Genomic DNA, 23,949 nt, shown 5'->3' on the forward strand with positions numbered 1-23,949 from the left:
GCACATGGTCTCTGAAAGGTGCAGGCTGGAAGGAGGAGACATGACAGCACAGGACACTGATAGGTGCAGGCTGGAAGGAGGAGACATGACAGCACAGGACACTGACAGGTGCAGGCTAGAAGGAGGAGGCATGGCAGCACAGGACACTGACAGGTGCAGGCTGGAAGGAGGAGACATGGCAGCACAGGACACTGATAGGTGCAGGCTAGAAGGAGGAGGCATGGCAGCACAGGACACTGACAGGTGCAGGCTAGAAGGAGGAGACATGGCAGCACAGGACACTGATAGGTGCAGGCTAGAAGGAGGAGGCATGGCAGCACAGGACACTGACAGGTGCAGGCTGGAAGGAGGAGACATGGCAGCACAGGACACTGATAGGTGCAGGCTAGAAGGAGGAGGCATGGCAGCACAGGACACTGATAGGTGCAGGCTGGAAGGAGGAGACATGACAGCACAGGACACTGACAGGTGCAGGCTGGAAGGAGGAGGCATGACAGCACAGGACACTGATAGGTGCAGGCTGGAAGGAGGAGGCATGACAGCACAGGACACTGATAGGTGCAGGCTAGAAGGAGGCGGCATGGCAGCACATGGTCTCTGAAAGGTGCAGGCTGGAAGGAGGAGGCATGACAGCACAGGACACTGATAGGTGCAGGATGGAAAGAGGAGGCATGACAGCACAGGACACTGATAGGTGCAGGCTGGAGGGAGGAGGCATGGCAGCACAGGACACTGATAGGTGCAGGCTGGAAGGAGGAGGCATGACAGCACAGGACACTGATAGGTGCAGGCTGGAAGGAGGAGGCATGACAGCACAGGACACTGATAGGTGCAGGCTGGAAGGAGAAGACATGGCAGCACAGGACACTGATAGGTGCAGGCTGGAAGGAGGAGGCATGACAGCACAGGACACTGATAGGTGCAGGCTGGAAGGAGAAGACATGGCAACACAGGACACTGATAGGTGCAGACTGGAAGGAGGAGACATGGCAGCACAGGACACTGACAGGTGCAGGCTAGAAGGAGGAGACATGGCAGCACAGGACACTGATAGGTGCAGGCTAGAAGGAGGAGGCATGGCAGCACAGGACACTGACAGGTGCAGGCTGGAAGGAGGAGACATGGCAGCACAGGACACTGATAGGTGCAGGCTAGAAGGAGGAGACATGGCAGCACAGGACACTGACAGGTGCAGGCTGGAAGGAGGAGACATGGCAACACAGGACACTGATAGGTGCAGGCTGGAGAGATGTAGCGTGGCATCTCAGGGGCACTGATAGGTGCAGGCTACAAGGAGGAGGCATGGCAGCACATGGCCTCTAATAGGCGCGGGTAGGAGAGAGGCAGCGTGGCTTTACGGGGCACTGATAGGTTCAGGCTGAGGTAGTGTGACAACACAAGGACACTGGGCTGGAGGAATATAAGAGATAACAAAAGAAGGGAACATTTGCCGCTAGCTGAAGACCATGCCTCCACCAAAAAGCACATTGAAAGTCTGTCATGACTTACAGACTGAACTTGCAGTTGCAGGTCATTCTTCTCCTGCAGAAGTTTAACCATCCTTTCTTCCAACTCCTTCCTCTTTGCTTCTGACTTGGCCAGATTCTCTTTGGTCTTGGCAAACTCTTCCTTCATGGCCGCCATTTCCTTTTCTGTCTCAGCACTTCGGAGCAGCGGCTTGATCTTGAAGTAGAGCTTCATCCAGGGCCAGTGTTTAACATTCATGAAGGCTCGAATGTTGTACTGAATCATGAAAATGGCTTCCCTGAGGGAAACATGTTATTTATTGTTAGTAAATACGTTACAGTACACTCTGCATGAGAAACTTGGTTCTAGCTGAATAACCTGCAAAACTCAATTGGATTTGTAGACAAACTAACATCTACAAAATATACAGTCAGAATTTTGTTGAAGAAATCTGGTTACATTTACTTAAAGGGCTGCATGATACCCACTTCCAAAGCTATCACATAAAGTTAATAAGCTTACAGCTATTATCCTAAAAGAGAATCTGTATTGTTAAAATCGCACAAAAGTAAACATACCAGTGCGTTAGGGGACATCTCCTATTCCCCTCTGTCACAATTTTGCTGCTCCCCGCCGCATTAAAAGTAGTCATAAACAGTTTTAACCACCCTGGCGTTCTGATTAAATCGCCAGGGTGGCTGCGGGAGGGTTTTTTTTAAATTAAAAAAAAACTATTTCATGCAGCCAACTGAAAGTTGGCTGCATGAAAGCCCACTAGAGGGCGCTCCGGAGGCGTTCTTCCGATCGCCTCCGGCGCCCAGAATAAACAAGGAAGGCCGCAATGAGCGGCCTTCCTTGTTTTGCTTACATCGTCGCCATAGCGACGAGCGGAGTGACGTCATGGACGTCAGCCGACGTCCTGACGTCAGCCGCCTCCGATCCAGCCCTTAGCGCTGGCTGGAACTTTTTGTTCCGGCTACGCTGGGCTCAGGCGGCTGGGGGGACCCTCTTTCGCCGCTGCTCGCGGCGGATCGCCGCAGAGCGGCGGCCATCAGGCAGCACACGCGGCTGGCAAAGTGCCGGCTGCGTGTGCTGCTTTTTATTTGACGAAAATCGGCCCAGCAGGGCCTGAGCAGCAGCCTCTGGCGGTGTTGGACGAGCTGAGCTCGTCCAGACCGCTCAGCAGGTTAAAAAGTTTGTTTATAAACAGACAAAATGGCCACCAAAACCGGAAGTAGGTTGATGTACAGTATGTCCACACATAGAAAATACATCCATACACAAGCAGGCTGTATAAAGCTTTCCTTTTGAATCTCAAGAGATCATTTGTGTGTTTACCTTCCCCCTGCAGCTTTCATCCACTGAAGAGTGACAGGCTGATTGTTTTTTCCTGCAGACAGCTCTGCAGTGTCTGCAATTCCTCAGTGACAGCCCAGCCAGCTCGGAGGACGATTTATCCAGCTTGTAAAAGGCAGGCAGCTCTCTTCTCTCACTGACAAGAGAGAAGAGAGGCTGCCTTATCTAAATAACACACACGGGAGTGTGCATAGAGGGGGCCTGGAGGGGGGCGTGCATAACAGATTAACAACACTGAAGAGTTGGCAGCCTTCCAGACACAGGGCGACAAATCCGACAGGAGTGAGATAAGTTGATTTATTACAGAGATGGTGATAGTAGAAAGTGGTGCAGTAAGCCAGATCACATTAGAATAGGTTTAGGAACTTGTAGGACAGTAGAAAAAAGGATGAACTTTTTGTTACAGAGTCTCTTTAATGCTGCTAAGTGATCTATTGCAGCTTTATGCTTTTTCCAGTCTCCACCGACAAGAGATATGCTAATTGAAAAAGTTTTAGATGTGAAACTGATGGGACAGTTGATGGCTAGTCTGAATAATGCAGTTGATAGGTTTGATGACATTAATTATTCCCGGGTGCGATGGAAAACTGTGGAGGAGTATGGGCCCCTTACATAACATTACGTAAATTCTGTAGATACTCAGTCAGATCTCTTCACAGTCATTGGTTTTTACTCCTTGGTTATACTTAACCACTTCCCAACTGAGGGGTTTTACCCCCTGACCACCAGAGCAATTTTCACCTTTCAGCGCTCCTTCCATTCATTCGTCTATAATTTTATCATTACTTATCGCAATGAAATGAACTATATCTTGTTTTTTTCGCCACCAATTAGGCTTTCTTTAGGTGGGACATTATGCCAAGAATAATTTTATTCTAAATGTGTTTTAATGGGAAAATAGGAAAAAATGTGGGAAAAAAATTATTATTTTTCAGTTTTCAGCCTTTATAGTTTTTAAATAATGCATGCTACTGTAATTAAAACCCATTAAATGTATATGCCTATTTATCCCGGTTATAAAACCGTTTAAATTATGTCCCTATCACAATGTTTGCCGCCAATATTTTAGTTGGAAATAAAGGTGCATTTTTTTCAGTTTTGCGTCCATCCCTAATTACAAGCCCATAGTTTATAAAGTAACAGTGTTATACCCTCTTGACATAAATATTTAAAAAGTTCAGTCCCTAAGGTAACTATTTATGTATTTTTTTTAAATTGTAAATTTTTTTTTTTTTTTTTAATTACAAAAAAAAAATAATTGGGGAGTGTGGGAGGTAAGGAGTTAATTTTTTGTGTAAAACAAGTTTATTTGTGTGTAAAAAATGGTTAGGGTGTAGTTTTACTATTTGGCCACAAGATGGCAACATTACCAATTTGTTTCATGCGACCTGCAAGCGTCCTTCCGGACGCTTGCAGGAAGTAGAAAGAGGCTGGGACTTTGTTATTCCTCACAATGATCGCGCTGCTCAGCCGAGCGGCAGCAGATCATTGCGGGGCTTAGATCAACGAACGGGAATGGATTTTCCCGTTCGTTGATCTCTGGGCGAGCGGGCGGCGGCGTGTTTACTAGCGGCGGGCGGCGTGTTTACAAGCGGGAGCGCGGACAGCGGCGGGAGTGCGCAGAGTACGGATTTCTCCGTCCCTGGGGGTGAAAGGATGGAAAAAGGGGCGGAGAAATCCGTACGCGCGGGGGTAAAGTGGTTAATATACGTTCCTGATAATACTTGGACATGATGGGTTGACCTGTTTTCGTATCGTTATCACATTATTGTTGGCTATTTGTTATTTACCTAATCCATACTATTATATACTGAGATTTAGGCATATGTGAATTTCATGTTATTGGTTATTTTCTGTGCATTATCTTATATCACGCTTTCTCCTCATTCACTGGGCTTGATTCACTAAACCATGATAAGTCATAGCACGGCCGTTTTCGCGCGCATTTTCGTGTTAGCGCATGATCGCGAATTTGCACGTGCAATCTCGAATTATCTCGCCCAAACACACATTTTCACGCAAAACGATATTGATTTCGTGCAAAAATTTGTGTTTGCGCACAATAATTTATGCAAATGCAGAAATGTGCGCGAAAACGGCCGTGACATGACTTATCACGGTTTAGTGAATCAAGCCTATTATGGTTATACTTGTAATTGTAATAAAAAATAATATAAAAAAAAAGAACAGCATGGATTTTGGCAGTCGGAGAGAGAGCTCCATCGTGCAGCCTGGACTGCAGTTCCTTTGTTCTAGAATGAAGACAGCCTCTCACTCAGGGCCAGTTTCCACATAGCCTGCGTGAATCTTACAGGATGCAGGCCGGCACTTCTAGTGATGCAAGTACGTATGCGGATATGATATGCGGTACTGCACAGCATGCCTCGCGTAATTCTAGTGGATTCTGTCGCAACACAGCTAATGCGCCAATGTGAACATAGCATTACAATACAATTGCATCGCCAATGCTATCTAATTGTATTATCTGGCGCAATGCCCCCCAACACCCCCGTGTGACCGTAGCCTTACAGGTTATTATTATTATTTAGTACTTATATAGTGCTGATTTCTTCCGCAGCGCTGTACAGAGTATATTGTCTCGTTACTTAACTTTCCCTCAAAGGGGCTCACAATCTAGTCCCTACCATAGTCATATATCTATGTATGTATCATGCAGTGTATGTATCGTAGTCTAGGGCCATTTTAGGGGGCAGCCAATCAAATTATCAGTGTTTTTGGGATGTGGGGGGAAAGCGGAGGAAACCCACGCAGACACGGGGAGAACATACAAACTCCTTGCAGATAGTGCTCTGGCTGGGATTCGAACCGGGGACCCAGCGCTGCAAGGCGAGAGCGCTAACCACTACACCACCATGCTGATTATAAAAGTCCATTTATAAAAAGCTCAAACAGCAATCCCTGCATGTTTAATTCACTAGAATACAAAATCTGATAGCTTTTAACCACTTAAAGGGACTCCGAGCAGTGCAGAAACTATGGAAAGATGCATATCATTTTAAAGCTCTCTTTCTCCTCTTTCCAATGATATATAAATCGCCGCCCTACGCTTTTTAGTTTTTGCTATTTTTGCGATTGGAATTGCCGCGTCTGCGAAAATAGAGAAAACTAAAAGGCGTAGGGCGACGATTTAGGGGTCGTCAGAAAGAGGAGAAAGAGAGCTTTAAAATGATATCCATCTTTCCTTAGTTACATTCAGTGGCGGCTCCAGGAATTTTTTTTAGGGGGTGCTGGACCCATTTCCGGGATAGCTGACAAAAAATGTGTGTGGCTTCGCGCGCCGCGGGGGGGGGGGGGGGGGGGGGGGGGGGGGGGGTGGGGAGGGGGGGGGGAATGGGCGTGGTCATGACCGGATGAGGGCTGGGCTAACTGTAATTTAAAGTGAACCCAGGGTGAGAGTGATATGGAGGCTGCCATATTTATTTCCTTTTAAGCAATTCTAGTTGCCTGGCAGCCCTGCTGATCTATTTGGCTGCAGTAGTGAACTGAATTACACCAGAAACAAGCATGCAGCTAATCTTGTCAGTTCTGACAATATTGTCAGAAACCCCTGACCTGCTGCATGCTTGTTCAGGGTCTATGGTTGAAAGAATTAGAGGCAGAGGACCAACACGGCAGCCAGGCAGCTGGTATTGCTTAAAAGGAGATAAATATGGCAGCCTCAATATTATTCTCACCTCGAGTTCCCTTTAAAAGTGCAACGCAAAAACAGAGGGCCCAAGTTTTGGTGACCCTTTCCCCAGAAAATTCACATAATTGTGCAAGTTTTCTCAAGAAAATACACGTGTGAGCAGATTTGAACAAAAAACACGTTCAATAACCCCAATATGCACAATTCTTATCAGATCTGACCCCAATATGCACAATGCTCAGCAGTTCTGACCCCAATCAGCAGGACCACCTGAAAAAGAAAAGAAAAACCCATTTACTCACCTACAGTCAGAAGACCTCCTGTCCCGACCTCCTCCTGTCCTGACCTCCTTGTGGCATGCAGCTCCCACGATCCTCTTCCTTCACGTGACTTCCTGCCTGCAGCCTGCATTACCCGGCGAGCAGGGCTACAGGAAAATGGCCGCCCGAAGCCCTGCACTGCAGACTCCAAGTCTGCAGAGCAGGGCTTCCTGCGGCCATCTTACCGTAGCCCTGCTCTGCTGCTTTGGGCTGCCTCTGTTAACTGACTCGGCGTCTCTTAGACGCCTGAAGTCAGTTCACGCCGGGGGTGCTTGGACAAATTTAGGGGGTGCTTGAGCACCCCCAAGCACCCCCCTGGCGCTGCCACTGGTTACATTGTATTACACAGGGCGACTTTTTCCTAAAGTCAGCAGCTCCATTCAAAGTCGACCTGTGTAATACAATGTAACTATGGAAAGATGGATATCATTTTAAAGCTCTCTTTCTGACGACCCCTAAATCGTCTCCCTACGCCTTTTAGTTTTCTCTATTTTCGCGATCGAAATCGCGGCCGCGGCAATTTCAATCGTGAAAATAGCTAAAACTAAAAGGCGTAGGGCGGTGGTTTATATATCATTAGAAAGAGGAGAAAGAGAGCTTTAAAATGATATGTATCTTTCCATAGTTTCTGCACTGCTCGGTGTCCCTTTTAAGCCCACAGGGTTGAGATTTTTTTTGCATCTGAGCAACTTTCACCTACCATTCATTTGGCAATAACTTTATCACTACTCATATCTTGTTTTTTCCGCCACCAATTAGGTTTTCTGTGGGTGGTACATTTTGTTGAGAATTAATTTATTCTAAATCCATTTTAACAGGAATATTAAGAAAGAAATGGAAAAAAATCATTATTGCTCAGTTTTTGGCTATTATAGTTTGAAATTAATACATGCTACCATAATTAAAACCCATGTACTTTATTTGCCCATATGTCCCGGGTATTACACCATTTAAATTATGTCCCTATCACAATTTATGGCGCCGATATTTTATTTGGAAATAAAGGTGCATTTTTTCAATTTGCGTCCATCACTATTTAAAACCCCATAATTTAATAAATTTAATAAATTATATTGATATACTCCTTTGACATGTATATATTAAAAAGTTAAGACCCTTAGGTAACTATTTATGTGTTTTTTTTATTATTATTATTGCAATTTTTTATTTTTATCTTTTATTAAAAATTTGATTTGGGTATTTTTTGATGTGGGAGGTAAACAGGGGATTTTAAATGTTTAAAAATGTATTTATTGTAAACTGGTTTTGTGTGTAGTTTTACTATTTGGCCACAAGATGGCCACAGTCAAAAAGTCCTGGGAGCAATCGATCTCGCTCCCAGGAAGAAGAAAGAAGACCTGGAACTCTTTCAACTCTGAGGAGACGCTGTCAGCTTTTCTCCGGGGGGCGGGGGGGGTCCGATCAATGAAAGGGATGTGCACGCGGACTAACTGGACGAGAATTTTCGTCCAGTTAGGCTTAAGTGGTTAAAGTAATATCATGAGGAAATCAAATATCCACAACAAAAATGTCACATGGTGAATATGCAAAGTATTTTTTTTTTTTTTTTAAATAGAAGGTATTTGTAAGTACTCAACATCACATGAGCAACAAATTAGCCACATAATGCATGACTCATTGGATTATATATATACCTTTGTAAGGTTAAAAAGCTAATGATGTGCTATGATCCAGTTCAGAACAGTGAGTGAATATGTAAGTCTTCCCTTTATACTCTTGTAAATCAGGTCTACATCCACAAGTAATGCATTGTCGGTATTACTTCTTGCTTACATGAAGACGAGTTCCTACAAAGAAGTCAAATTTGTACCTGACATAGGTTTTTTAGTGATTGGGGGAGAGGCGGTGGGGATGGACTTTTGGTCCTCTACAAAGTCTCCTGGAGTTTCTGGTTCTCCATGACTTAGCCAGGTCCCTGTAGCATTGGGGAATATCCTGGTCTACTTTGCTATCATAAAAAAACATCCTGCAGCTCAGCCTGATCCCTACCTCCTATCCAGTATCTTCTTGTACTCCAGCCTCATCAGGAAGCCCCGGCACAAGGCCTGTGTGCGAGTGATGAGGAGGGCCAGGCGGTCATCGCGCATCTCTTCCAGAGTACCCAGGAGACCGGCTTTGAAAAACACCTAAAAAAAAAACAGAATAAAAACAAAGTATGGAAATGCCCCAAACCAACAGGCATTGTCAGTGATATGCTGGTCTTTAGAGAATGCTACAGTTGTCAATGAGTTTGGGAATGGGCACAGAAATTGACATCTATCATATTGGTGTCCATAAAACTAGTGAAAAAGGTTTTAAACTGTCAACCTGAACAGGCAACGTCTTCCCATAAAGCCCAACTTCAGAACACAAGATGATAAAATAAATGTCTGAGGGAGGGTTCCCACTCATCATGGGATTCATGACTCCTTATGCAACATGATTTACTTGGATTCATGATCTCCAGAAACCTGCTAGATTTCATGTTTGCTTGCATGAGCTCATGGGCTCCAGCCTGCTGATCACCTGACATCTAACTGCTAAACAGTAACCAGCACAACTGCCATCTTTGTGTTTACTATTTACATGCATCAGTGTTTTACTACAGCTAACATCTGGAAATATGCCTGAAGACGGGGACTAGATCCCAGAAAGCTTGCACTATTTAACTTTATCAGTTAGCCATTAAAAGGTATTACTTTTACAAGACTTTGTTTTTTTCTACCTACATAATTTGTTTGGCTAACACGGTACAGAAACATTTTTACTACTATCACTCATCATGGAAAACTGAACTTTTTTTGCATTAAAATGTGTTTCTTTCAGAACGGTTAATGGAAGTCAATGTGAATTCATATGCGATGTGCATACCTATGGTGCGAGAAGTTTTCTACATGCATGCTATTGAGGATGGCACTCCGATGGCTCTAGCCACACACTACATTTTTAGTGTGTTGCCCTAATTCTCCAACAGAAGCTTATTGCTAGAGCCATTGGTGTGACATCTCCTTTTTTGCAAACTTATTGTTATGCTGCAAGGTCAACTTCCAGCTGAGTTTGAATGTTATTGAGATAATCCAAGAAGTGGTGAACTTTGTGGATGATAGGCACTAGCTGACTGGATCTGTGACCACTGTGACCAAAAGATGAGAAACTTCCTATATTTCTCAGCATAACAATAACCCTAATGATTCTTTAAAGAGGAGCTGTTAGGTATAGGAGTCTCAGAGAAAAAAAAACCACATATATCAGTAGCTAAATATTGGCTGTACTTACATTACATATGCATTTCACTGTCCACGTTTGGATTTCACAGAATTTTTATATAGTATTTGCAGAGAATGATGGTCCTAACAGCTCATGGCAGGTTCCATGTTTGGCTGTCTACTATGAAGCCAATTGTGATGTAATATCCTCCCTCCTTCATGATGATTCGATCAGGATCAAAGATCCTAATGGTTCATGATCCGGACAACACTACTGTGCAGTGAATATTAATTAGCCATGTGGCTAGGAACAATAGCGACTCATTCAGTATACTCTAACGGAACATGTGCCCTGTGCTTTGTCAATGCTGCTGTGATGTTACAAGCTGCTGTAACATGGAGCCTGTAACTTCCCACTGTGAAAGCAGCCTTAGGGCGTGATAGGGAAATGAAGGGGGAGGACCCAAGGTAGTGCAGAGTGGGGAGAAGAAGCAGCCCCAGAATGCTTTGCAGTATGTTATGCGGCCTGGCGGCCTCCTTAGTAGCTTGGGAATAACCAGCCTTGCTGTTCAGCAAGCGTCAAAGTAAGAGAGATTTTTAACTTCAGTATTGCCTTTTTGGCTTCCTTCTAAACTGTTTAACACAGGAGAATAGAGGTTTAAATTAGCTTTTGCAGCCTGACAGTTACTCTTTAAACCCACTGAGAAATTGCTAAAAAAAATTAAAAAGGAAGGATTTCAGAGCACAGATCAGAGCACAGATCTAAATTCCATAGAGATACTGTGGTGTAACTGGGAGCATCTTACATCTGAATAAACTCTGCATAGAGACATGGAAATACTATACATTTTTCGCAGTTGATGTCAGAGCCATCTTGAAGTTGCTCCTACCAGAGGGGGCAACACCAGATGTTACAGGCAAACATGTAAACACAGTACTTACAATTTTTACTGAATTAAATGAAAGATCCATTATTTTTCATTCAAAGCATAGCAATGGAATAACATCAACAGCCTGGAGGCTAGAGACATGTCTTTAAAGAGAACCAGAGACGAACGACCTGGAAAATGAAAAAAGATTTTATACATACCTGGGGCTTCCTCCAGCCCCATCTGCATGGATCCCTCCCACGCCGTCGTCCTACGCTGCCTCTAACGCCGGTACCGGGTCCCGTCACTTTCGCGGGACGTTTTGCCATAGACTCTAAACAAGCATGCAGATCAGGTGTTTGACTCAAGTCTGACTGGTTTAGCCACATGCTTGTTTCAGGGTTGTGACTCAGACACTACTGATGATCAACAGGACTGCCAGACAACTGGTATTGTTTAAAAAGAAATAAAAATGGCAGCCTCCATATCACCCTCACCGCGGGTTCGCTTTCACCAGGAGCATGCACTACATAGTTTTAGCCAGCAGATTGCATAAGAGCACGTCTAGGAAAGTTGTATGGAAGGAGCAGGAATCGAAAGCTAGGATCACAGTGGGGAATAACATTTCCCAGACCTAGACGAAAGTCCAGCAGCTTTCATCATTCCAACCAATAAACTGAACATCTGGCATCAATGTAAGACACCAGTAAAGGTTCTGAACAACTAGCAGGTGCCTCTATTGCGTAATTGAGGGAGGGCCCCTAGCGTAACCCTTTGGCCCGAGGGGCCCTAATGTAGTCGTAACCTCTGCATCTCCTATTGCTACGCCATTGGGTACAGCCCTGTTCCGCGCATTCAAAGTAATTGCTAAAACTTCACTGCATCCACAATAACTGCTACAAATCCAGAGGCATTACCTTAGTGTGTCCAAATTTATACTGGTTGTGATCGATATCGATGGAGCCTAAGAGCTTCTCACAGGCCTTCTTGCTGTCTATGAACTGTCCCTCAGGGATAGCGCTGGCATTCAATATACGGTACCTGTTAAATCATAGAAAAGTGATGAAAATGAAGGATAATTTGAACTGATTTCCAGATCAGGTCAGATTTAACAACTATTTAAATGAGACAATGCTCCTGTTTAAAGCCATTGTTACCGATCTAAAAAAACAAAAGTCAGATACTCACCTAAGGAGAGAGAAGGCTCTGGTCCTAATGAGCCCTCCCTCTCCTCTCCCGGTGCCCTCCGTGCTGCGCTGGCTCCCCCGTTCCAATCCCCCGCCGTGGGGGACTTCGTAAGTCTTCGGGAGCACTAAGACTCCCGAAGACAGACGGCTCCATACTGTGCACGCGCGAGTGCGTCATAGAGGGCGCTCGCGCATGCGCAGTATGGAGCGGCCCGTCTTCGGGAGCCCGAGCGCTCCCGAAGACTTCTGAAACCTCCCTTCGGCGGCGGAAGTGGCAGTATTTGACCGAACTGGTTGAATACTGCTACGGGGGATTCTGAGCGGGACCGGGCACCGGGAGAGGAGAGGGAAGTCTCATTAGGACTCAGAGCCTTCCCTCTCCTTAGGTGAGTATCTGACTTTTGTTTTTTTAGATCGGGTAACATTGACTTTAAAGTGTTTCTCAGATGGACAACACCTAAGGATTTAGACTTACCCGAGTCTTCCTCAAACCCCCTGTAGTCCATCTAGCCCAGTGTTTCTGAAACCTGTCCTCATGAATCCCCAACAGTGCATGCTTTCAAAGCAGCCTCACCTATGTACAGGTTGATTTAATATGTGTCTCAGCTACATGGAATCCACCTGGCTGAGACACTAATAACCCCACCTTTGCATAGGTGAGGTTGTCTGCAATACAAGCAGCGTTGGGGAGTCACGAGGACAGGTTTGAGAAACACTGATCTAGCCATTCTCCATTTCTTGAGAAATTCCCTGACTGGCTTTTAGTCACTGGCTGTGCGCTCCCCCTGATTGTGCGCCCGTAGGCAGGAGCATTCTGCGCATGCACTACTCATGGAGCAACTGTGGGGGCCGGATAGAATCCGAGGGACCATATGCAGTACAGGGGGCTGGTGGAAGCACCGATAAATAAAAACCCTCACGTGTTATTCACCTCAGGTTTCCTTTAAAAATGTGTTTCCCCACCTAAATTTTAACCACTTCGCATCCAGACCTTTTTTTTCCCACTTATGGACCAGAGCAGTTTTGACAGTTTAGCTATGTCCTTATTTAATCAGAAATAACTTTATCCCTACTTAGGACACAGAAATGAAATATATATTGTTTTGTTCAAAACTAGGCTTTCATTGGATGCCATTTTTTCCCCCTCGAACAATTTTGTTTTCTGTGAATTTTAATGGGAAAACAAAGAAAAAAATAGAAAAACGTTTATTTCTCAGTTTTACCAATTCCAGTTTTAAAATAAAAAGTGCTACTGTAGATAAAAACACAAATTTTGTTTGGATATTCTTACCGCTTATCACAAAACTTAGATTATGTTCCGGTCACAATTTATGGTGAAGATATTTGATTCTGAAATAATGCTACAGAGTGTATTGTTCACTATGAAATGAGAAAATAAAAGTATTTTTAATAGTAAAAATCAATCTCATTAGCTCGGGAAACATATATTCCCGTTCACCAATTAGTGCTGCATCAGATAGTGCCAGAAATGTGCACAGGAGCAAGCCCAATCCTGCACAGCACTGCTTCTGCTACAAGACTTATATCTACTGATTTGTGGCTTAGATGAAGTCACAGAGGACGTAGATCTACTGACTTGTGGCTTAGATGAAGTCACAGAGGACGTAAGATCTACTGACTTGTGGCTTAGATGAAGTCACAGAGGACGTAGATCTACTGACTTGTGGCTTAGATGAAGTCACAGAGGACGTAGATCTACTGACTTGTGGATAAAGTGGTTAAAGTAGATTTTCTCCAAAAATGCAAGAGCTTTTTTGAAAGTTTTTTTGACATGTTCTCACTATTGATATACGTAGCAAATTTGGTGATGATAGCAATTTACACTGTCAATGTGAAATTCACAAATGAATTGTGAATGCACAGTAGGTTCACAAAACCAAAATGGGCAAATCTGATTTGTAAAGATTTGCTCATCCCAAGTGACTGCTACATTTTAGTCAGGATAAATGTAGAGATATCAGGCTTCACAGAACATCAGGCTTACCTTTGCTTGAAGTCCCCATAGAGGATTCGGTTGGGAAATCCCTTCCTGCAAATTCGGATCCCCTCTAGCACTCCGTTACACCTCAGCTGGTGCAGGACAAGGTGGTGGTCCATTTCACCTGGAAGCAGAAAGCCACTGTCATCCCTATGGACACATGGAATTCTGGGTAATCATCCTACCTCTCTAGCACGCCTAAAAACATTACCTGGAGTTTTGGTCTCATTGGGGATAAGGCACCGCACAAAATGAGGGTGTGTGGTCCTCAGATTAGACATCAGTTTGTTGAGGTTCTCCTGTAGGGAGCAATATTGATATTGATCACAATTGTGAGTTAAAGTGTACCCGAGGGGACATGTGACATGATGAGATAAAAAGTGTATGTAGAGGGCAAAACATATTAATAACCAGGCGGTTTTACTTGTTTTATTTTGCTGACTGAAAGAGTTAATTTTCGGGCATGGAAGTGACAGCTTCTGTCTAGTAGGTACCTTGTCGGGAATATAGTAAACATCACTGAGCAAATTACAGCCATAAAAGTTTTCCTGGTAGAATTCAACTTCTGAGTACAGGCGAGAGATAGAAAAAATTTCAATAGTCCATGTATTTTCACTCCGGGCCACTTAATAGGCTGTTTAATAGGCCACTGAGCAGAGACAACAAAACATTAAATCTACTTTGTAAATGTTTGACCCTTTGCGTACCAATAGTCTCTAGCTCCTTAAGCACCACAGATTGTTGGTAACACAAAACGGCGTTCCTGACAAATCGCCACGCACACCCGCTGTTGCCGCCGATCTCACCACTCTCTCCCTGAGGCAGGCCCCTCTCTCTGCTGTCGCTGACAGCAGAGCTCTGTGTGCCGGTCAGGATCTGCCTTCATTGGCTCCTGACTCTGTACATCAATGTGAGCCAATGTGATTGGCTCTCAGTGATCAGCGGTCAGGAGCCAATGAAAGCGGCTCCTGCCCGGCTCACAGAGCTCTGCCGTCATATAGACAGCAGGGCAAGTGAACTGCGTCAGGGAGAGAACAGCAAGATCATCAATAGCGGCAGTAGCGTGCGGCGGTGTAGTTGAAATCTACGTCCTGTCAGAGCCGCGAAGCCACCTACAGGATGTAGATTTCAATTAATGCTGTCCGGAACCAGTTAAAATAAAACCATGGGATATTCAGAAAAAAAGGTCATTTTTAGGAGTAGGAGGATAAATACAATTGTTTATCTCATCAGTTTATTTTCAACTCGGGTTCATTTTAAAGCAGATTTCCAGCCTAAGAAAGTAAATTGCAGGTAAGGCAAAGTTATAATTACCTCCGGTGTCTTGTCCCCCAAATCTGCCTGCATCTGGTGCTTAGCCCTGCCCCCTGTTCTAAAAATCTGCCATATGCATTTTTCCAGGGGGTGGGGCTACGCACTGGAAGAAGGCTGATTCAGGGGCTTCGGGACGACTTCAGAGGACAAGACACCTGAGGTACTTATAATTTTGCATTACAGGATAAGACCTGCATTTTATTTTCTTAGTCTAAATATCCACTTTAAGATGCATTTTGCCTTTAACCCTTCTCCTCCTTCATTTACAGCTCCCTATACATATCATCCAAAAAATAAGGGGGGGGGGGGGCTTAGGCAGGGAACTAATGCTACTCTGTTAAGGTGTGTTAACTTTGATAAGGTGTGATAGCTTTGATAAGGTGTGATAACTTTGATAAGGTGTGATTTCTTTGATAAGGTGTAATAACTTTGATAAGGTGTAATATTTGAGTTATCACGGTTTAGTGATAAGCCCCTGGTGTGCAGAAAACGCATGCAGAGAACTGAAAGACAAGTGTGTCCCTTGTCTTAGGAAGAGACATTTGTGAGAGGAAGTTAAATGCTTTAGTAATAATAAGGATCAGGTTTACCCTGAAAAGCGCAGACACTGTCTGGAAAGATGAACCCTTCTTCTTTGCAGCTTTTTTGGTAGTTCCGCCTTCTGCCATGTTTGAAGAAAAAATAAAATATAGATTAAAAAAAAAATATATATATATACATGTTTTGTTGTTTTTAAGTAAATTAAAACAGTTTCTGGACACGTCACCCTTGTAGTTAAATAGTATTAAAATCATCTGACCACTTCAGCATCATTTGTTTTTTAGAAACTCCTGTAATTGGTTCAATGATTTTCCAACATGTCTGCAAAGAGCATGTGTGAGGTGTTTTGAGATGCTATGTAAAAGGTACCGCATGCGCCTTACTACAACCATATGAATAATGCAAACAGGCAGTACCACTGCTGTACAGGATCCTGGAACAAACATAGAGAATGGGCTACCATTGGTCTGGCCTGCATCACTCGGTTATGACCCCTGTCGTAACTCCTGTGCCAGGCACACACATTTGCCTTCTTAAAGAAAACCTGAGATGAAACAAGTACCAGCATTTATACTTACCTGGGGCTTCTTCCAGCCCCCTGTGGGCTTCGTAGCCATCCTCCCGGGCCACTCCGTTCTCCCACAGTAAGCTACATGCACGGCCCTGGCAAGTCCATGTACAGTGGAGAGCAACTGGGCCAGTGAAGAAATTTACCAGGCCACACTGTGGGAGAACGAAGCAGCCCGGAAGGTCAGTGAGGGAGCCCACGGCCCACAGGGGGCTGGAGGAGGCCCCAGGCAAGTATAAATGCTTGTACCTGTTTCATCTCAGGTACACTTTAAAGAGCATCTGAAGTAACTTAAAAAAAAAAATAGATTAGTGGGAAGGCTCTGGATGGGCCAGAGGCTTACTAGATCCTCCTACAGCCCACTGTTCCAGCACAGGGACCCTATATACCGATTTTACTCAGTGAGTTACATAAGTGTCTTTTGGCAGTGAGGACGGCTGTGGACAAACACATCTGTACTGAGCATGTGTGAGTAAAGCCCAAGCATGCCTAGTAGACTATCCACTTGTGCACAGAGGAAAAAAGCTGTGCATGAATGGCTTTGTTCTATGCACACAGACCTTACTTGTACATGTCCAATCCGGATGCCCTTGTCCATGTCCGGGAGCATGGCCAGAACATGAAGAGAGACTGTGCGATGGAAAGCTCCAGAAAGAAAGCTTATGAACCATCCAGAGGCTTCCAACTACTGAGGTAAGTATATAAATGTTTCTCTCCTCCTCACTCCAGGTTTTGCTTGAAGCTTTTTTTTTTCGGCCATTAGACATGCATATTTACCAAGATAAGCACATATAACTGGACATCTCCAGATGTCTTGGAGATGTCTTAAAGAAACACTGAAGCAAAAAAAAAAATATATGATATAGTGAATTGGTTGTGTACTATGAATAATTACTAGAAGATTAGCAGCAAAGAAAATATTCTCATACTTTTATTTTCAGGTATATAGTGTTTTTTCTAACATTGCATCATTCTATAATATGTGCAGATTACACAACACTCAGCATTCAAAATGATTCTTTCAGAGCAGTCTGTGAACTAATGACCTCTCCTCTGGCAGAGGAAAAGTAAATAGTCCAGGAACAGTTGAGATAATAAAAGTCAGATAACAGCCCTCTCCATGACTAACTTAGTCGGAGAGCCTAATGGCTTGTTTGCATAGAGATAGCAACTGGAGTTTCTCAACTCTTCCTGTACTGGAAACAATTACACTGATGTATCTGATCTTAATGTTTTACTTCTTAGCTGTGCTACACATACAAATCATAATATCATCATTTTTTTTTCGCTTCAGTGTCTCTTTAAAGGGAGACTTAAAGGGAACCTGTACTGAGTAAAATTATTTAAAATAAACACATGACATAGCTGCAAATGAATATTAAATAATAACCTCACCGTCACTTCCTCTCAGAAGCTCACCATTTTCTTCTTACAGCGATCACTTCCAATTCTGACAATATTTTGGCAGAACTGAAATATACCGGTTTCTGTCAGTTATATATCAGCAGCTATCAGTTACAACTAAATGTGCAAGGTAATGTCCATGTTTCCCTATGGCTCAAGTGGGTGATATTACAGTTTAACAGTGTGCTGCCCAGGAAGGAAGTTGTTATGGGGTAATGGCCACAAGGGAAGACAGAGAATTCCATTGATCACAGTGGACAAATGGGACGCAGGAGAGGAGAAAGATTGATGAGTAGACTACACGGGAGGTAAGTATGACCTGTGTATGGTTATTTTGACTTTTTATTTTAAGTTCAGATTCTCTTTAGGTTAAAAGATAAAATGAGTTGAATTTACCTGGGGCTCCTTGCAGCCCCTTGGAGTCCTCCTGTGCCCATGAGGCTGGTCCAAGTCCCTCCGGGCAGCAGCAGCGACCCCCGCAAAGCTGGCTAGTCGCTGCCAGTCAGCAGCTACTGCTCATGCGCGGCCCCAAGCACTCTGATTGCGCTCCTGCGGCCAGGAGCGCTCTGCGCATGCAGCGAGTTTCACGTACTGCACTTGCACAAAATATTCCCAGCCCGCGGAAGCGTGATGAGGAAGCTTAGTGGGGGTTGCCACTGCTGGCCAGAGGGACACAGACCGGCGTCGTGGGCAGAGGAGGATTCCAGGGGTTTGCAAGAAGCCACAGGTAAGGTTAAAATCATTTTTTTTAATCCAACTTAAGATTTCCTTAAAGGGTCTGATGCTGAATCAAAGCTACGCCCAAGCAGAAGATGCCGACCCATTGGGGGTCACCATTAGCACTAGCAGGACCCTGGAGAGGATCAGAGCTGCATTGAGGGACCCAAATGACTTCTAAGGGCAGGAAGAAGCCCCAGTTAAGTAAAACTACATTTATTTCGTGGCCTCAAAAGTTCTTTAATGTAAATCATGAGAAACTCACTCTACTAAAAAAATCTAATCCAAAAGGTGAGATTAGTCTGAAAAGAATCTTATGTCATCAACCACACTGACATGCACAAGCACTCCCAGTTACAGCAGACATTACCATATGCTCAATTACCTCCATCTGCTGCAGAGTAGGTGGCATACAAATTGCCCAAGAGTTTCATGGATGACTTCTGGTAGAGTCCCACCACTGTTTCATTCAGTGGGTCCTTGTTCTTCTCCAGCCAGCCCTTGATGTTGTAGTCCACAGTCCCAGCATAATGGACAAGAGAGAAGTGAGCCTCAGCTTTGCCTTTGGCTACTTTTGGCTTCTGAAAGTTGCTGGACTTGCCTAAATGTTGGTCGTACAGCTTGTTCTTGAAGGATGTGTCTGTTGCCTTGGGGAACATACACTCCTCTTCCAGGATGGAAAAGATGCCCATTGGCTGTTGACGGAAATGATTGGTTTTAGATATAATTTACTAAAGGACAAACAAACTCACAGGGATTGTCACTTCTGAAGAATGCCTATAAGGATTATTGTACTTCTGCACATAAGCAGAGTTACCTGTTCGCAACCCGAAGTCAATCAAAATCCTAAACTGCATCTTCTATAGAGATCTGCCCACAGCAGTATCATGCTACTACCGTGTTTATCCGAAAATAAGATACACTGGGAACTTTTGCACAGGACAGAAGGAAAACAGAGAGAAATGCACCCTGTATGTATTTAGAGAGTTTAGCCTGTCTAATGCCCCCTCATTTGTGACTAATCACAAGTGGTAATTTGATCTCTAATCTTTTGCAAAGGAGAAGAGTGGTGTTTTGCTATATACTATCAGTGCAATAGGAGTCATGCAACTGTAATCATGTGCAGCATGTACAGAGCAAAATATTATCCTAGACTTATTACAAAAAGTTCTCATTGCAGGAGCGTGTAATCTACTGCAAGACAAAAAAAGTAGAAAAAACGAGGCCAAGCCATAAATGTTTGGATAAGCAGGTGCTCCACCTTATTTTGCCTGAGGAAGCAGGTACACCCGCAAAACGTGTCGCAAGTAGAGCCACTAATGTTGCTGCTGTTTCTTTTTAAAAATAAAGAACCACTTTAGAAAATAGACAGCCTGTGTCCGACTACTCAGGGTAAGTCCACCACTATCTAATTTTTACCATTTTTACGTTTTTTGTTCTAACTGGCGCCTCTGTATCCACGATCTCAGGTGTTGTAAGCTACTGCAGTTACACATCTGCCAACTCTCTAACCATTTAGCTATCTCCATTGTCATCTGACATGACCCGGGAGAGAGCTGTAAATGTTACCACCAAATAACAGTTTTCATAAATCTAGATCAGGTTTGTTGTATCACAAAGGGCCTCCAGCTTTTGTACATTAGGGCGAGAGTAACCAACAAAAATCCAGCTTTGGACTCAGCTGAGTTGTCAGGTGTACTACAAACCCCAAATAATTCTGGAATCTCGCACATACCTTCTCAATAAGCTCAATGCAGGCAGCCAAGTCCATGCCGAAGTCAATGAATTCCCACTCAATTCCTTCCTTCTTGTACTCCTCTTGTTCCAGCACGAACATGTGGTGGTTGAAGAACTGCTGCAGCTTCTCATTAGTGAAGTTGATGCACAGTTGCTCCAAGCTGTTGAACTACATGAAATGCAGATTATTAGCGAGGATCCGAAAATATGCCTAAAATACAAGTTTGGGTTCAACAGGAATTTAACTCATTAGCAGCTTCAATAAAGTTCTCTTGTTTGAGAGAAGTGCAGTGCTTTTGACCTCAGTCAGCAGAACTCGTCGTACGAACACTATATGGACTTGCGTGAGTCACGTGAAGCTCAATGTGAAGCGCAATTAAGTGGACTCCCCCTGACCCTGTCAACGTGTCTGGGTGCTGACATGTGGTGACGGGTTAATTCTGGTTTCTAAATGTCAATAATCCGAATTCGAACATCCACCCTACTTCTGAGTTCTCCTTTTAGCTCGTTCTAAATAATTGTTTGGTATGGATGTCTCTGAAGGTTTTAAGGGTTGTAGAAGGAGAGTTGCGGTACAGAAGAATTTCACAAATAGTCATGAATGTGACAAGGTGGCCTATGTGAGGAATGAGAGATTTTAACAGAATACAGGTCATGTGGGTGGTGTTTTTAGGAAATTATTGTGCACATGTATGAAGGGGATGAGGTGTAGAAAACCTTCTAATAGTGCATTACAGTAGACAGTCTGAATAACTGACTGCAAATGGTAGGACTAGCACAGAAGGGCAGAAACTGAAGAATGAGAAGATATCCAAACCTTGCAGGTAAGTTAATGTTAGGAGTATAAGTCATAACTGAAGCTGACAGGCAGAAATAATATTCTAAAGTAGGGGGTCTCCTGTCCAACCTTCTAGGATTTGTTGCCACATTTTCTTACCTCAAAAATCTCAAATCCAGCAATATCCAGCACCCCAATGAAATGTTGCCTGGGCAGTTTAGTGTCCAGTTGTTGGTTGATGCGGGTCACCATCCACAAGAAGAGCTTTTCATACACCGACTTGGCCAGTGCATTCACATTGTGGTGCACCTGGAAGGCAGGAATGAGTTAATGTTGGTAGCAGATAAGAAAGGGACAGATGAACAGAGGGTTGGCTCTGAGTGCTGTCACTTACCTGCTCTGGAGTCTGTCCCTTTGTCACATACTCGTTACCCACTTTCACACGGGGGTAGCATAACGCTTTCAGCAAATCAGCAGAATTAAGGCCCATGAGGTACGCCGTCTTATCAGCCACTGGGAAAAAGAGAATTTTACTGTAACTGTATGCCAAAGCTGAATTTTGATTGGTTGCCTTGGGATATTCTAATGTACAAGGCATTCATTGTGTGTACTTCCTTACTGGATAGCCACAAAAATATTAAAAGGGACCAGTGTGCATTATACAGAGAAGCCTTCTGTTCTTCTCACATAAAAATCTCTTCCGAAAACCATAGGATAGATAGATAGATAGATAGATAGATAGATAGATAGATAGATAGATAGATAGATAGACTCACCCTCAGTACCATCAGGCTCAGCCTGCTCTTCTCGTGGCCTCTGCTTGAATTTCATCACACCGTAATGCAGGACTGCACCCGTTAGCTTGTAGATTCCGACTTTCTCCTCAGGAGTAAAGCCCAGGATATCAATAGCGTTCTGCAATTTCAGAGTGTACATAATGTGACGTGTTTCCACGAATATAATCTCTGTCACAGCAGCATCTATGAAGATAGACTAAGGGGGATAACCAAGAAAACTGTGATGGAGCAACCACAAACATGTAAACACCTTCGCCTATGGTGATCTTCATGGCCAGGAGAACAATCTGTTGGGAATCAAATAACAAGTGTGGCCACCATGACCTACCCACTTTGAGCCTTTATGACCTTCCCCTGTATCAAGTGTGACCACCAACGCCTCCCCTCTATGTGATCACTGTGACCCCCCCCCCCAACATGTGTGGCCACCATGGCTTTCCCCCTTAGCAGGTATGGCCATTATGACTCCCCCCTGTTTGGCCACTATGACCTCCAACCCATAACAAGTGTGGCCACAATGACCTCGTCCTCAGACAAGTGTAGCCACCATGACCCCCCCCCCCCCATTACAAGTGTGGCCACAACAACATTTGCTCTGTTGTGGTGGGCCATGTATTGGAAGGTGGGAAGATTAGAAGTTGTGTCCCCCTCCCTCAGCCCCCCTGTGGCTGCAGGGACTTCTTCCCCTATAGTTACACCTATACTCTTACGTCTGTGGCCATCAGTTCCTCGGTGTCATCGATGCTTGCCACAGAGATTTCACCCTGGCTGATGAACGGGAAATCGTACGGGTTTGTGGTGATTAGAAGCATGTCTGTAATAAACAATAAGAGAAGTAAGAGAATATTACCACCTCTGTAGGAACACATTCTTTACAGTATTGACATTTAAAGCGTAACTGTAAGCTCATAAAAAATTCCCCCGTACACATTCCTGACCCTACTCATGATGAGGGTCACTAAAAAGATTGCAGATACTTTAGATAGATTTTAATATACTGACGACCATTATTCCAGCACCATTACACTGTACTAGCAGTAAAGCTTTTGGGATGTGTTCCTGTTAGACATAATACTATACTTTCCATGATCCCTAGGAGTCACTGTGGCTGGTATCTGTAGTTCTGTTGGCCATTCTGTAGAACCAGAAGCAGAGATGGATTCACAGCCAAATCACATATCAACTTCTCCCTAATCAGAGAAACTAGTCATTGAACCTAGTGTTGTATTAATGGCTAGTTGCAGCTGCTACTTGCTATCCATGGCAACTATGGTAAATGCTGTGCTGTGGCTAGTGTTGTAATAATGTCTAGGTGCAGCTACTACTCGCTTATCATGGCAACTACAGTAGTTGTTGTGACTAGTATTGTGGTGGTAATAATATACGGTAATAATAATAACATGTTTATAGCGCTTTTCTCCCTGAGGACTCCCTGGGGATGTTTAATTGCAGCTACTAGGCAATATGCTAGCTATCTGAGCTTCTTGGTACGAAAAGGACAGAAGGGGATCAGCTAGACCTCAGGAAACGCACTAGACCCTAAAAATTTACCTAGGTCACCTAGGGAGTACATTTACACTAACTACTTACTACTGTCAGGCCTAAAGAGGAATTGTAGCCATGGTTATTTTTTTTAGCAACTTATGGAGGAAAATGCAAGAGATAATAGACAATGGCCTCAATTCACTAAGATTATCTCCTGTCTTTAATAACTCTTCTAGAGTTGTTACCATGGTGATGGGGCATGTAGTACTCAGGAAACATTTTACCTCAGGCAAACCTAAAGTTAACTCTTCTGTCTTTAAGTTAACTCTTCAATCCTTAAAATAACTCCAGAGTTAAAGGGATACTGTAAGGGGGTCGGGGGAAAATGAGCTGAACTTACCCTGGGGTTCTAATGGTCCCCTGCAGACAACCTGTGCCCACGCAGCCGCTCACCGATGCTCCGGCCCCGCCTCCGGTTCACTTCTGGAATTTCTGACTTTAAAGTCAGAAAACCACTGCGCCTGCGTTGCCGTGTCCTCGATCCCGCTGATGTCAT

General features: G+C 44.0%; 1 protein-coding gene across 1 annotated transcript in view; it reads right to left on the bottom strand.

The window, feature by feature from the left end:
- LOC137541037 (myosin-3) overlaps positions 1–23,949 on the bottom strand; it is a gene marked incomplete at its 5' end in the record, with an annotated part of 96,806 nt that overhangs the window by 37,547 nt on the left and 35,310 nt on the right. Inside the window, 12 exons of the mRNA XM_068262180.1 lie at positions 1,510–1,765; positions 8,803–8,939; positions 11,785–11,908; positions 14,060–14,177; positions 14,265–14,352; positions 15,958–16,028; positions 18,982–19,291; positions 20,332–20,502; positions 21,271–21,420; positions 21,506–21,624; positions 21,888–22,026; positions 22,619–22,722. Coding sequence (XP_068118281.1) covers positions 1,510–1,765; positions 8,803–8,939; positions 11,785–11,908; positions 14,060–14,177; positions 14,265–14,352; positions 15,958–16,028; positions 18,982–19,291; positions 20,332–20,502; positions 21,271–21,420; positions 21,506–21,624; positions 21,888–22,026; positions 22,619–22,722 — 1,787 coding nt within the window. The remainder of the gene's footprint in view (positions 1–1,509; positions 1,766–8,802; positions 8,940–11,784; positions 11,909–14,059; positions 14,178–14,264; positions 14,353–15,957; positions 16,029–18,981; positions 19,292–20,331; positions 20,503–21,270; positions 21,421–21,505; positions 21,625–21,887; positions 22,027–22,618; positions 22,723–23,949) is intronic.

Source organism: Hyperolius riggenbachi, chromosome 12 (assembly GCF_040937935.1).
Source record: "Hyperolius riggenbachi isolate aHypRig1 chromosome 12, aHypRig1.pri, whole genome shotgun sequence".
In the NCBI taxonomy this organism is placed as follows: Eukaryota; Metazoa; Chordata; class Amphibia; order Anura; family Hyperoliidae; genus Hyperolius; species Hyperolius riggenbachi.